General features: G+C 37.7%; 1 protein-coding gene across 2 annotated transcripts in view; it reads right to left on the reverse strand.

Annotated features, from left to right (window-relative positions):
- Window positions 1–1,126, reverse strand: part of LOC105205369 (RNA-binding protein Musashi homolog Rbp6) — a 594,533-nt gene extending 593,407 nt beyond the window's left edge. For both annotated transcript variants that reach the window (XM_026130366.2, XM_026130364.2), the window contains exon 1: window positions 115–1,126. In XM_026130366.2, the coding sequence (XP_025986151.1) occupies window positions 115–179 (65 nt within the window). In that variant the 5' untranslated portion in view covers window positions 180–1,126. The remainder of the gene's footprint in view (window positions 1–114) is intronic.
- Between the last annotated feature and the right edge of the window lie 11,914 nt (window positions 1,127–13,040).

Raw genomic sequence — 13,040 nt, forward strand, 5'->3', positions numbered from 1 at the left:
GTAGTGGAACGTTTCGTGGTTGCCCGGGAGTTGTAAACGGAGGCTGCCGTTCACGTGGTGGACGACGGTGACAACCTCCCGCGCACCCCCCTCATTTGCTCTTTTCCTTCGTACCCTGGATCGTTCGGCACCTCGGCGGGCGAGCCGCTCGCTACGATCTCCTGGTTCTGGGACTCCATAACAGCGCGCGGCGCACGATTGCAATTCGTTGTCGTCGTCGTCGCGAGGCTCTCGCGTGCCCGGGGTGGAAGCGACGGCGCTTGGAGAGTCTGCTCGCGTCCGGAGTGACGGTGCTGTCTAGTGTTGTTCTGGATAATTGTGATGTTGCTGCGGTTGCGGACGGTGTCCTTGTTGTTCGGTGCTCGCGACGGTAATCTCGTCGCCGACGGCAGCGGCGAGCGTCGTCGCGGCAAAGCTCGTGACGTACGAAAGGGGGTGGTTCGGTCACGACACGCGCGAGACTTCCCTCGGAACTTGCTCCAGTTATGCCGGCGCTCCAACTACGTTTCGGAGCTTTCTCTCGCGCGACTACACTTCTTTCGTCTCTCTCTCTCTCTTCCTGTCTCTTTCTCTCTCTCTTTCTCTCTTGCTCTATCTATATATCTTTCAGTCACTCCAATTACGGAGGGTGGTGCGTTCGCTGACAATCGCGCGGCACTATGATGGGAGCACGATTATTGACGATGAAGAAGGTAAACGCGAAACAGGTCGAGGAGGGTCAGGATTACCCGCGCTTGTCGCGCCGAATGACGACGATGACAACGACGACGACAACGACGGCGGCGGCAAGGATGACGACGACAACGACGAGGAGGACGAGTACGAGGACGATGACAACGACGACGACGACTAATAGAGTACACGAGGGAAAAAGGCTGTCGACCTCTCGCTCGCTCTTTTTGACTCCGATATTACTCTTCCCTTGGTCTCCCTCCGCCAATTACTTTCTCCTTCCTCTCTCTCGCTCTCTTTCTCTCTCCGCACTCTCCTCACACTACCGACTACTAAAAACTAAGAAGGTGAGAGGTTACGTGGCTGCGCGGTACGGCGACTACTGATGACGGGCGGCGGCCGGTACTCGGACGTGCGACGCGCTCTGCGAGAGGTTCGACGCGACACTGCGCTCTCGGCGCGGGGCGGGGGAAGGGGGCTGGGGGAGAGGGGTATGCGGCGGCGGCAGCGGCGGCGGCGGCGGCGGTGGCGGCGGCGGCAGCAGCGGCGGCGGCGGCGGCGGCGGCGGCGGCGGCAGCAGCGGCAGCGGCGGCGGCAGCGGCGGTGGTGGTGGCGGTGGCGGTGGCGGCGGCGGCGGCGGCGGGAACGTCGCCACTCCAACGGCGGGGGTCGGGGAGAGTATCGCGCTTGCGCCGTCCCCACTCGACGCGCTAGCCACGAAGCGGAGAGGGGAATGCCACGACCGCGTTCCCGCCTCCGATCGCGGCCTGTTCGCCTGCTCGCTCGTCCGCTCGCTCGCTCGCGGATAGCGCGCTAACGTCTACGCTAGCGCGAACGAGCGAGTGAGAGAGCGAGCGAGGCTGCTGATCCACGCGCGAAAAAGTCCGACCACCCGCGCGCCTACACTACTTGCTCCACTTCCGTATGACCCACGGCCGAAAACGTAACCCTCGCGTGAACGAACAAGTGTTGTCAAAAATGTGCTTGCGCTTTATGCTTTTCCTTTTTTATGACTACACCTTTTTTTACATTATTCAAAAAGGATTTTTAAAAGAGAGACACGAGTAAAAAAAAAAAAATTTTAAATGTCATTTTGCAAAGTGATAGATCTAATAACAATCGCGTGCTTAGTCATTGTATTTATGAGATACTTAAAATCACATGCGTGCTCACACACACACACATACATACGCACGCACACACAAACACACACACACACACACACACACACACCATACAAGAAATATAAGATGTTCTCTTTCAACTGCACTGATTTATGCGGACTTCTATGCATGCATCATGTTCTATCGTTCTATCCAATTACACAGAAAAACAAGCGGAAGTAACTGTCGACCTACTGCCAGTATGGAAAGCAAGGGGGTTAATAGTTGCCCCGTTTCTTCTCTCGTTCGCGCACATCTCATCCCCTGTCGACTATTAATTTGCCTTTCAATGCAGTACCGGTGATTATCGATTTGATCGGTTGAAACCTCCGGCAGAGAATTTTTGCTTGCTTCTAAAGTTTATCGGACCGCGCGTTTCCACTAGTTTTAATAGAACCGTCGAATGAGCAGTTCGTTTGTGCAACAAATCATTCCCGGTCGTTTGCCTTTCGATTTGACGTTGACCTAATCGAATTTTCTACGCGATCGTACGATTTATCGTACGCTTTGTATAACAATCATTCACTATAATTTGCAATCAACATTCCTTTGGAAAAACTAACAGTAGTTTAATAAAGTCAATCCTGTGTGTGTGTGTGTGTGTGTGTGTGTGTGTATATATATAAACGTTTTAGAGAATTAAACGTTAAAAATATAAATTGCTAGCAAAATCTCCGTAACAAATTAATTTTGAGTAAATATAACTTTTACAAAGAATTATTATTAGTCATGTAAAATCTAAAAATAAATGAGTTATTTATTGTACTAATAACTAATAAAACTTCGAGGCTCTACACATTTTAAATCATTGAATACTTCATTCTACGTAGTGTTCTATTTTTTCTTTTATACACAAATAACGCTATAAAATGTGTTATACATAATTTACAAATTGTGCACTTTATTTAAAGCGCACAATTTTTAAAACTGAACTTGTTGCATTCAAAATAGAAAAATAAATTGATGAAGAAGTACATAAATCAGATTAAAAGATGAATTTAGTGCGATTATATACGCGAAAATTTATATACTAATGTTTCAAGCATGTTAATGAACGTGTCACGTTGAGCAACGCAGCAATTATCATATTTGCAGAACTAATTAAATTAACGCAGTTCGTATAAACGATTTTTGCGACCTGTATTGATCTATTGCTGTATTCAACAGCGAGAGAAACTATATGCACATCGCGATACGTGGAAGTGGTAATTTAACACAGTATTGACATGTGCCATATTATATGTATCTCGCATATTGTTTTTATTACACTTATTACGCTTCTTAGAATTTCGTACTTAATGGCTATGACCAATTAATTATATGATTACACAAATTATTCATGGCATAAATCCGGAGCAGCGATATGTGCATCGTCGATGGTCAGTTTATCGATCAGAGCTTTACGCCGATATGCACCCTATGCAATTTGAAAGCAAATTAACCAGTTCATACGGTAATAGAAATAATTTATACATACAAGCGGAAGAATAATTCCAAATATATTTGGAATTAAAAAAAAATTAACTACATGTATAGTCGACTTCGTTGGACTGTGACGTATAATGTGAAGAACGTTCTCAATATTGAACGTGCTGTCAATATTGGATTAATTCTTCAATTATCAGACACATACTAATTCAATTATCTTATTCGATAATCTCTCGTTGCACTCTCAGTGATTGTAACTGTTGAAGTACTTTGACGTGGAAAATAGACTATATGTGCACACGTGTTCCTCTAAGGTAGCAGGTTGTCAGTTACATTACACCATTCCAGCACAATATTTCTTCCCACAATCTCATCCACAGAACAATAACTGATGATCGCACGAGATTCTCACACGCACGTAGAAACGTTCTTTTCCTCGTTACTGTTGTCTATCAAAACGCGTTGGGCAAGAATAAGGGTCAAAACAAAATATACTCAATATAAAAATATCGAACAAAATTGTTTTACTAATTGTCTTAATTAGAAATAAAATCCTTATTGTATTATGAAAGAGCTTATCGTTTATTACTAAATACGTTTAAAATTTATGAACTTTTCGAGCAGTACTAATTTATATTTCTAAAATTTCAAAAGGTACAAAATTTATGTCTTGATATTTTCCACGGCACAACTTAATTATACTTTTATATTAACTGTTGTACATTATAATTATTATAAATATAAAAAAATATATTTTGCAATATTCTGTCTGTCTGTGCTACAGGAATACTTTATTACCTTTCAACAGCACTAAGTTAAAAGAGATTACGTCTACAAAAATCATTATATAGATAAATAGATTTCTATAATCTTCGCGATTTCTAGACATGCCAAATTCCTAAACTGATAAGAGCGGCGCTTTCATCGAATACACAAAATTCGCGAGTTCTGGCAAACGGAGGAGCAAACGACTCGTGAGAAATCGGTATTCACAATAAGTAGTCACGAAGGATTTCTCGGGCTGAAGTCGTGACCGTCTGTTCTTGATGATATATCCCACGGGATCGTCGGGAACTTGCCAATCACTATTCGGGGATTTACGCCGTCCCCGAAGTGACCTCGCGGTAGCTCATACAGAATCGTCCTAAGCCATGACATCGCCCGGATGTAGTGCATCCTTCGGCCAAAGGTCCGTGATCGCGCTCACCGCAATGGATTTGCATAATACGAGGATGAGGGAGGAAGAGAGAGAGAGAGAGAGAGAGACAGAGGGAGAAAGAGAATCGTAATTCCGTGGCATATACGTCACATGGCACATATTGAACATGCACGTGTCTTGAAATATCAAGATGCGTCGCGCCAATCGCGATTACAAATCCCTCAAACGTTTGCAAATCGAACGATAAATTCGATAATGAGAATGCCATAATTATTTGACACGTAATTTACAAATTGCATCTACAGCTGCATCTCTCTCTCTCTCTCTCTCTTAAATTTCAAGATAAATTTAAACAAATTTATCTCAAAATGAATTTTATATATCAGTAAGTGTAAAGTCAATCTTTCTCTTGCAAAAATAATTTAAAGCGAATCGTAATTGTAGAGTTTTCTGATACTGTAAACTGTAGAACTTTGAAAAATTAAATTTCAGGGATATCTTTATCATCGTCTTATTTGCTTGAGATAAAATCATATTTCTCCCGTGCTGACAAGTTTTATGTCGCCCCAAGCAAAAAAAAAGCGATTTTGAGGTATTCACGTGTTCGTGAGTACGAAATAAAGGATGCCATGAAGATGATAGTGCCGTAAGCAGACCGTAAGGACGTCGATCAAATTTTTATCGACTTCCCACGCCTCATCATACTTTGCTTTGCGCATAGCCCTCTGTTATACGGACAGTTACGTCAACACTATCGGCAAATTTATAAAGTGAAATTCAAAATACCCTATTTTATATAAGAGATTATAAGAGATTATTTTTAACGTTCGCACATTAATTAAACTCGATCCTTAAGTTGATTTAAGTTAAATTAAGACATACATAAAAAGACAAAATGTTGTCCAGAAGTAATGATCTCTTTTTTCTCTAATAAATTCTCTAATACGAAATTTATCTTTATATTTAAAAAAAAAATTGACTATCGTTATTTAAATAATTATATGTATATCCACGGCTTCATTCATTTATTTTAGTATTTTAAGCATCACTAAATGTATCAACTTACTAAGTTTATACATTTTCATAAATCACACACTAAAATTAAATCTACAAAAATAAGATGTATTCTAATTTGTTTAAATATAATTCTGATCGTGCAAAACGATTTCTTTATTTTATCAATACAAATTGAACAAGAATGCCTTTTACGGTCGCAGCTAGGTCTTCGTGCTTGTATTGTTTGTGTGATTTTATATACTTTCCTCAAGTTCAATGAACTGGGCGCCAAATTAATTTTCAGTTATAACACAATTCTAAATTAAACAAGATTAAGTAATATCACGTATTGTTAAATATTAACCCTTTCCCCCCCTAAAAAAACTGTAAAGAAATTATTTATTTTATATTACATTCCATACATTGTGCTCATAATATTCTGCCCTGAATTTCGCCACAAATTATAAACTGTCTATAAAACGGGTTTTAGACTTTTTATCACGCAGCACTTTACAATTTGCCCCGCAATAGAACTTTCGTCATGCATTTTACGTCAACACCGTAACGCGCCAAAAAGGAAGGAGCAGTGAAACATGTAACGAATGTATAGACAAACAAAACGAGCTTCAATCGCTTTCCATATCCGCCTCGGAATAACGCAACAGAAAAAGTCCGTCGGCGCGAATCGTTGTTGACCAATAAACTACAGCCGGCGGTCGTAGCATTTTTTTTTAAGCTCGGCAAGGCGTGATCGGAGCGGAAAACGCTTCGTAGAAGAGCGCGTGGCGAAATTCGACGAAATTCGCTTGGCTTCCTCACGGCGTGGTTGCGAATAAGGGAGGCTACAATGCGATGAGAAGGGTGGAAACGCGAAGGGGTAAACGGGGGAGCCGCGGGGCAATTAGTTAATTGAGTTGATCGATGGATTTCGTTCGCGCGACACGCGCCCCGATTCGACGTCTGATTGAGGGGCACCCCACGCTCGCGCTCGCTCGTTCGTTCTCTCTGTTGTGTGTATGTACATACATACGCGGCACGACTGGCCCCAGGCGCTTCCATGTCGACAAAGGACTGCACGACAACGACGGCGGAGGTGTTTCGGAACGCGAAATACTGCGGGGAGACGCGGGAGATGAGATTTTCGCGGATAGTTAATCCTCTCACGCTCATCGGGGAATTATCTCGCGATCCAACTGACGCTCCGTGGGAACTGACTCGCGTTTGTCGCTTCAAACGCATCTAATGGATAAAATTGCATCGGCCATTTGATATTGTACGCCCGATATTTTTCTACCAAACAACATGGCACGTCTATAATTCGTCTGTAATCAACTTTTGCGCTCTCAAAAATGCCAAGAATTTAATTTTTAAAATTTATCCTTCATTAAACAAGATTTCTGCGTCTTCAAGTAGACAAGTAAAAGATTATATAAAGAGAATGAAACAATCGGTGATTTGTGTATTTTATTATTAGGTAGAAGAAAAATCATTTAACTAGGGCATATTCGCCTAACCCGTCTTTTAATTATAAGCGAGTCTAGTTTCTTCCGTGATTTTCGTGCAAATGAAGGTAAATTTGCCGATTTCATTACGAAGAAGTTATCTGACAGTTCAAAAAGAAGGACCACATCGAGCTACGCGGCCAAAGGTGTAGAGCACGGTTAATTCAGTTTTAAAATGCGTTGCAGACACTCTAATAAGTCGAAACCGGTCAATTAGCGAGCTCGCGCCGTCGTTCGTCCTGAACAAATACCCGCAGGTGTTTAAACGACGTGACCAACGATGTCGGAGGGTCATGCCGATGGAGGCGACGCGTTAAAATAGACGGGGAATTCATTTCACGAATAATCATAGGAACGCATACAAAGTCAAAAGTGCAAAATTAAAAGTGCAAGCCAAAAGGCAAGACGAGATGTACAGGAAAGACGATCACGTGCCTAATGCAGCACTTTACGCAAAGTCGCAAAAAAAATATTGATAACAATAACATTCCGTGTTTATTGCGTTGGAATATTACGTTAACATTCAGCTAATACGATGTCTCCGTAGAATTTATTTTTTCTCCAAACCCTTAATATCATGACAGAAAAATACACTCGGGTAAACATAACAGTGAAATAAAAGAGTCGTACCGCAAAGTTTGCTTACAAATATTTTGCCTGCATTTCTCGCACCGAATGAAAACTTCTCGACGAAAGGGGAATAACAGGAATCCCGACAATTTATCGACAGGGAGAAAACGCATTCCGACCTTACACACGTCCGCTATTCTCCCTACAAGAGTAACATCGAGACCTTAAAGGATAATCACACCCTTCCTATCTGTTTACAAAATAATTTTATCGTAAAGCTTTGAAGTGTAACCGTTCTATTACGTGTAATTTTCTATTTAAGAAAGACGTAATTATATATATTTTTTAAAAATATTTATAACAATTGACTCTTAATAAAAATTCTATTTCACGATTAATTTTTTGACGCACAGTATTAATAACGTTGAATGAAATAATCCTTATAATTTTGTCGCAAACTTACATATAATATCAATCTGAATCAATTAAATTTGTACTTTTAATTTAAAATAATCTTATGACATATTTGACATGGAACAAAACTCATAATTATGAGATATTTTAATTTTTTTAACAGATTCAATAAAATTTACTAGTAACATATACAAAATTTTCAAAGGATTAACTTTTGATAGAATAGAAAAATGAAAATTTTTCTATTATTACACATTTACAAAAGACTGTTCATAGTAAACTTTTAGGTTCAATCTCAAATTTTAACTGCGAACAGAGTTTGGCACTATACTGATTCCGCGTAGAGAATTTCCGTAGATCGTGGCTTGCTTATGTATAATAATCGATGCCATTCACTCTCAAGCTCCGCAGCAGTTTCTTACGGGCGTCACTCGGCCTGCTGACTTTTGGTGAAACTTTCGCGCAAACTTCGCAACTCTCACGTGGTAGCGAGTGAATAGCTGAGAGTGACAGCGAACGTCGTTGCCAGCACAAAGACCGCGTTTCTTCTTCTCTAAGATAAAAGCACAGAAGGAGACATAATGTTTCCCTTCATTCTGCAAGTTCCAGTGATGACTGATGTAAAGCCGCTTGTAACAATATCGGTTAACAATGCTTAACCTCCTCATTATTATGAACTCGTACTTCCTGCTCTATCAATTTCACAAAATCGCAAAATAATGAGAGACAATGCGATGACTTTTCATTCTGTGTTTAAGGATGTTTTGGATCAATAATATCATTTAAAACTATAGAATTCTTAGATTTATCTTTTTTTTTTCTTACTCAAGGATAAAAGATTTTACTAGTGAATATCTGAATTTTGATCCTGAAATCAACTGCAAAGAAGAAAAATGTAATTTATAATAACTTACGCAGCGAAAATGATCTTCTTTTGCTACAGTTTTAGATAAATAACTTTTAAATATGTATGTGGATCCCAATGAACTTTTGCGCAAATATTTATTAGAGCTTTAATAGTACATGTAAAACATTTGAGTTAATTCGTCATGCTACTTTCTCGTCAAATTTGCAAATAAGTACAAAACGCGACATAATAATCAAGAGCAAACAAAAAATTAAACAACTTTTTAACCAATGAGAAAATTATGTTCAAATTTTATACAGATAATGAGAAAAATTTAGTTAAATATGATAATGGAACAATTTATGAAATTTTTATATCTTTGGTAATACTTTGGCACTTACATCATTAAATTGACATTATATCTTTGCACAAAAAAGTTGCAATAAACTATCATTCATTTTTTTAATGTTTCCTATATTTAATGTAACTCAAGCTATAATATCGAACAAGATATTAATTAATTAATAAAGCAGAATTAATTAATCAAGGCATTTGATTAATATACTATATCTTCTCTAGCTCTCTTTAAGTTTTATGTTCTTTATTTACATTATACAGCTACAACTTGAAAAGGAAAACATACTAGGGTCAGATAACGAAAGATGTGATACTGTTGACGCAAGAGATACCCTTAAAATCGTTCGGGAGAAATTTTCCCTCATCCTTTCAGAAGACTCAAAAGATCGGTTAAGTGAGTCGACTTTGCGAGCAACGCTTCATTTGCGAGAGCGTATCAATTAGTCTTATCGTGTAGCATGGTCTGTGTGCAAAATCGTATTCTGAGACCGAACTTTAATTCCATTAACCGACGCAAAGAGGTGTCTCCGAGTACCACGACGACGCGAAAAGTAGATTAGAAACGGTTATCGCGCAGAACACAGCCACTTCGTGACCCCTAGACTGCGAAAGAGCCTGTGCGAAACTGAAATTCCTGAGGTTCTGTCTTCACCAACCTTCGTCACAATCAGGTGGCACATTCTTCGCTGATAAAATTGAAATTAATGTTTTAATGATAAGCTAATGCACGTAATAACCGTATATCTCGATTAAAAAAAAACAGATTTCCCAAAAAGACTTTCAAAATTTCTATGAATTTTCAAATAGATACAAAGATATCGTACCAGTAAGTAAAACATCAGATCATCTTTTAATTTCAAAATTATAAAAAGCCACATTTTTCCAATGTTAAAAATGTGACACTATTAATTTGTAATTACTGTATAATTAAAAAACTTAACGGTTATTCATAAAAGCTATTCATTAGTAATTAGGTCATATTGGAATCTTCTTTCTGTTATTAAATATTGTATTTTAAATGCAAATGTATCAGCTTATTAAATATAAAGCTTAAATAAAAATATAAATTGTATACAAAAAAGGTTTATTAAATAATATTATTTAGCTAAATATTATTAAATAATATTATTTAATATTATTTTTTAGACAACAATCTACAAGAAATATTAGAATCTCTACAAGAACTACATCTCGTAATATTTCTTAATCTGATCATTTATTGATTTCTATCTGATCATTTATTGATTATTTTATTTAAGATTAGATTTTTGTCAGATTAGATTTTAAGAAAAAACCGAGGAAAAAACTCAATTCAACTAGCGAGACGGGTAGAAGTCAACAATTGCATATCGTTTATGAGGATTTGTATATAACAAATACAAGCTCTGCAAACACATGTGCTACCATCTCTGAACAGAAGAAAGAACTAAACATCTTATATGCTATACGTTTTCGCATTCTATCAGCAGATAGCATCTGTGATCTCCATAATTATTGGAGTAAAAATAATAAATTTCTCAGTATATTTTTTTCTAAACGCGCAAAGAAAGTAAGATTCTAACGAATAAAATGTGTATATTAAGAGCGGAATCTATTATTCAAAATTTCTGTTGAAATTTTCATTTAGGCCAAGAATATTGCGTATCTTGTAAATTAAAATTTTCAAGGTTTCCAAAATTTATTTTTCAACAAAATTTTTTTTCAAGAAAGCTATTAATTAAAAAACTTTTTCGTAAAAATTCCAAAACTTATAACAAATTCCGCATTGTAAAAGAAAAAAAAATGATATTGTCATCATCATAGTTTATACTCTAAATATGAACATAGTAGACTTCACATAATTAAAACTTTAAGTATTGAATATGACAAATAGAATGCGATTGTAATACTTAAAAGACAGAAATAAACAGAGTGATGAGTATTTGTACATTTATACTCGTTCACCGTAGTTAAAAAATTAATAAATAAAAGTTACATAATTATTTTAATAACTTTTAAATAAAAACAAAGCGAGTGGCTTCTAAATGATAAAATATAAAATATGAAAGTTATACATTTTGATTTATTGCTTTCTTTGTGGTGAAATTGTCCTTTAATTTAAAAAAAGAAATATTAGAAAAAAACTGTTCAGAATTTCAACTTAAAATAGCATGAAATCTGTTAAACGTCAGTGCATTACTCTTATATGCAGAAAAAGGAGTGTTGAAATGTAACACAGTAAAAAAAATCCTCATAAAACAATTTCTTCTCTACATTAATAACATGCACCGTGAAGAAATAAAATTCAATCTCGATAAGACGAAGCCGCTTCTCTTCGCTTCCCGCCGCAATTTCTCTCGGCGTCGGGACGATGAAGGGGCTGCGAGACGCGAAGCTCGTGGAAGAAGTTTCGCGCAAATTCATCCTTAAAATGAGGCGCGGCGTAAAGAATCGGGAGCCTCAAAGCCGCAAAAAGGGAGCCGGGTTGCTCCGAAAGGAAACGAGAGTGCCGGGCGAGCTCGTCGGAACGGCTGGCTTATAAATCGTTCTCGAGGGGCGACGACGATCTCACGGACGTTCCGGAGCTCTTCTTCGCGATCTTCCCGGCAACATCCAGGCGATATATTTTTTGGTGCTTCAACGAATTTCGACCTATTTCTTTGGAGAACGACTCGAGAGGATTCGGTTCCATCGAATTCCGTAAAGATAATATTCCATTTTTTTCGGAAGCAAAGTATCGACAACGATAGTTTTATGAAGTACCGATAACGCGAGTCAGTGATTTGTCGCTTTCATAGACGACAGATGCGTCGTAGAAGTTCTTTTGAGATTTTAAATTTAATTTGATATATGATCAAAATATTTCTTGTTCTTTAATATGGAAATATCTCGCTAGAAAATCTTTATATTATGTTCTTTTTCTCCTTCTTAAAAATTTATTTTTATAGAAAAGAACTTTGAGTTTATTTAAACAGAGAAGCACTTTTTTAATGCCCTGACATGTTCTCATTATACTTTTTTAATAAAAAAGATATTTGTCTCAGTACTTGCAAGTCTTGAGTGTTTATGCAAATTGCTATGTATTTATTTGCACGTTACATTTCCATTGATTTTAGTTAAACAACTGAGTTAAGTAAACGCTACCTAAATTGACAGTCGAGTTAAATGAAACTCAGCTAGTAAAACAAGCTAATTAACCCTGTAAACTAGCAATAGAATCTCTGCCGGCTACAACAGATAATTAACCCATATAGCTCCCGTAACTCAAATTAAATGGTTAAATTAGATAAAGTAAGCAAAAGAAGTACTAAGCCAAAAGACATTAAGCTAGTATTATAAAATTTTTCCCCGACAATGGAAAAGACAAACCGGCTACTTTACTTTCATAATCCTTCTTTTGCGTTTCGTATCTAATGGAGGATTTACATCTTGTAATACTTATTGTTTCAGATATTTTGTCATTGAAAACGAATATGTCTCACAGACATAAAAAGTATAATTTCAAAATATTAAATCTTTTATGTTTCTTTATAATTAAATTAAACTTATATATTATATTTAAATTAGTTTAAATAAATGCATAATAAAAAATCTTTACTCTTTTTCCTTAAAATTATCAATTAGTGAATAACTTAAATTTAAATCTAGATTTATTTCCAAGTCTGCGTATAAGTCTTAATCTTAGGGAATGCGTCATCACAAAAAATGAAACAAACTTCACCATCGTTCAAACCCTAACGTTGCCTACTCCATTCTTTGGCAGCCTTGCATTCTCTCCCCGGAAGTAGTGGAATCCCAATCGAAGTGAACGAGCGATTGAGCCACCCTGTGGCGTATTCGGAATTGTGCCGAGGCATCAGTCGTCTCTCTCTCGACGCCTACTGTCGTTGAAATATGTTCGACGAGGGTGAAAAAGAGCTGACGATATTCATACCCGTTGCCAGCGGGATGGT

This window comes from Solenopsis invicta, chromosome 7 (assembly GCF_016802725.1).
Source record: "Solenopsis invicta isolate M01_SB chromosome 7, UNIL_Sinv_3.0, whole genome shotgun sequence".
Lineage (NCBI taxonomy): Eukaryota > Metazoa > Arthropoda > Insecta > Hymenoptera > Formicidae > Solenopsis > Solenopsis invicta.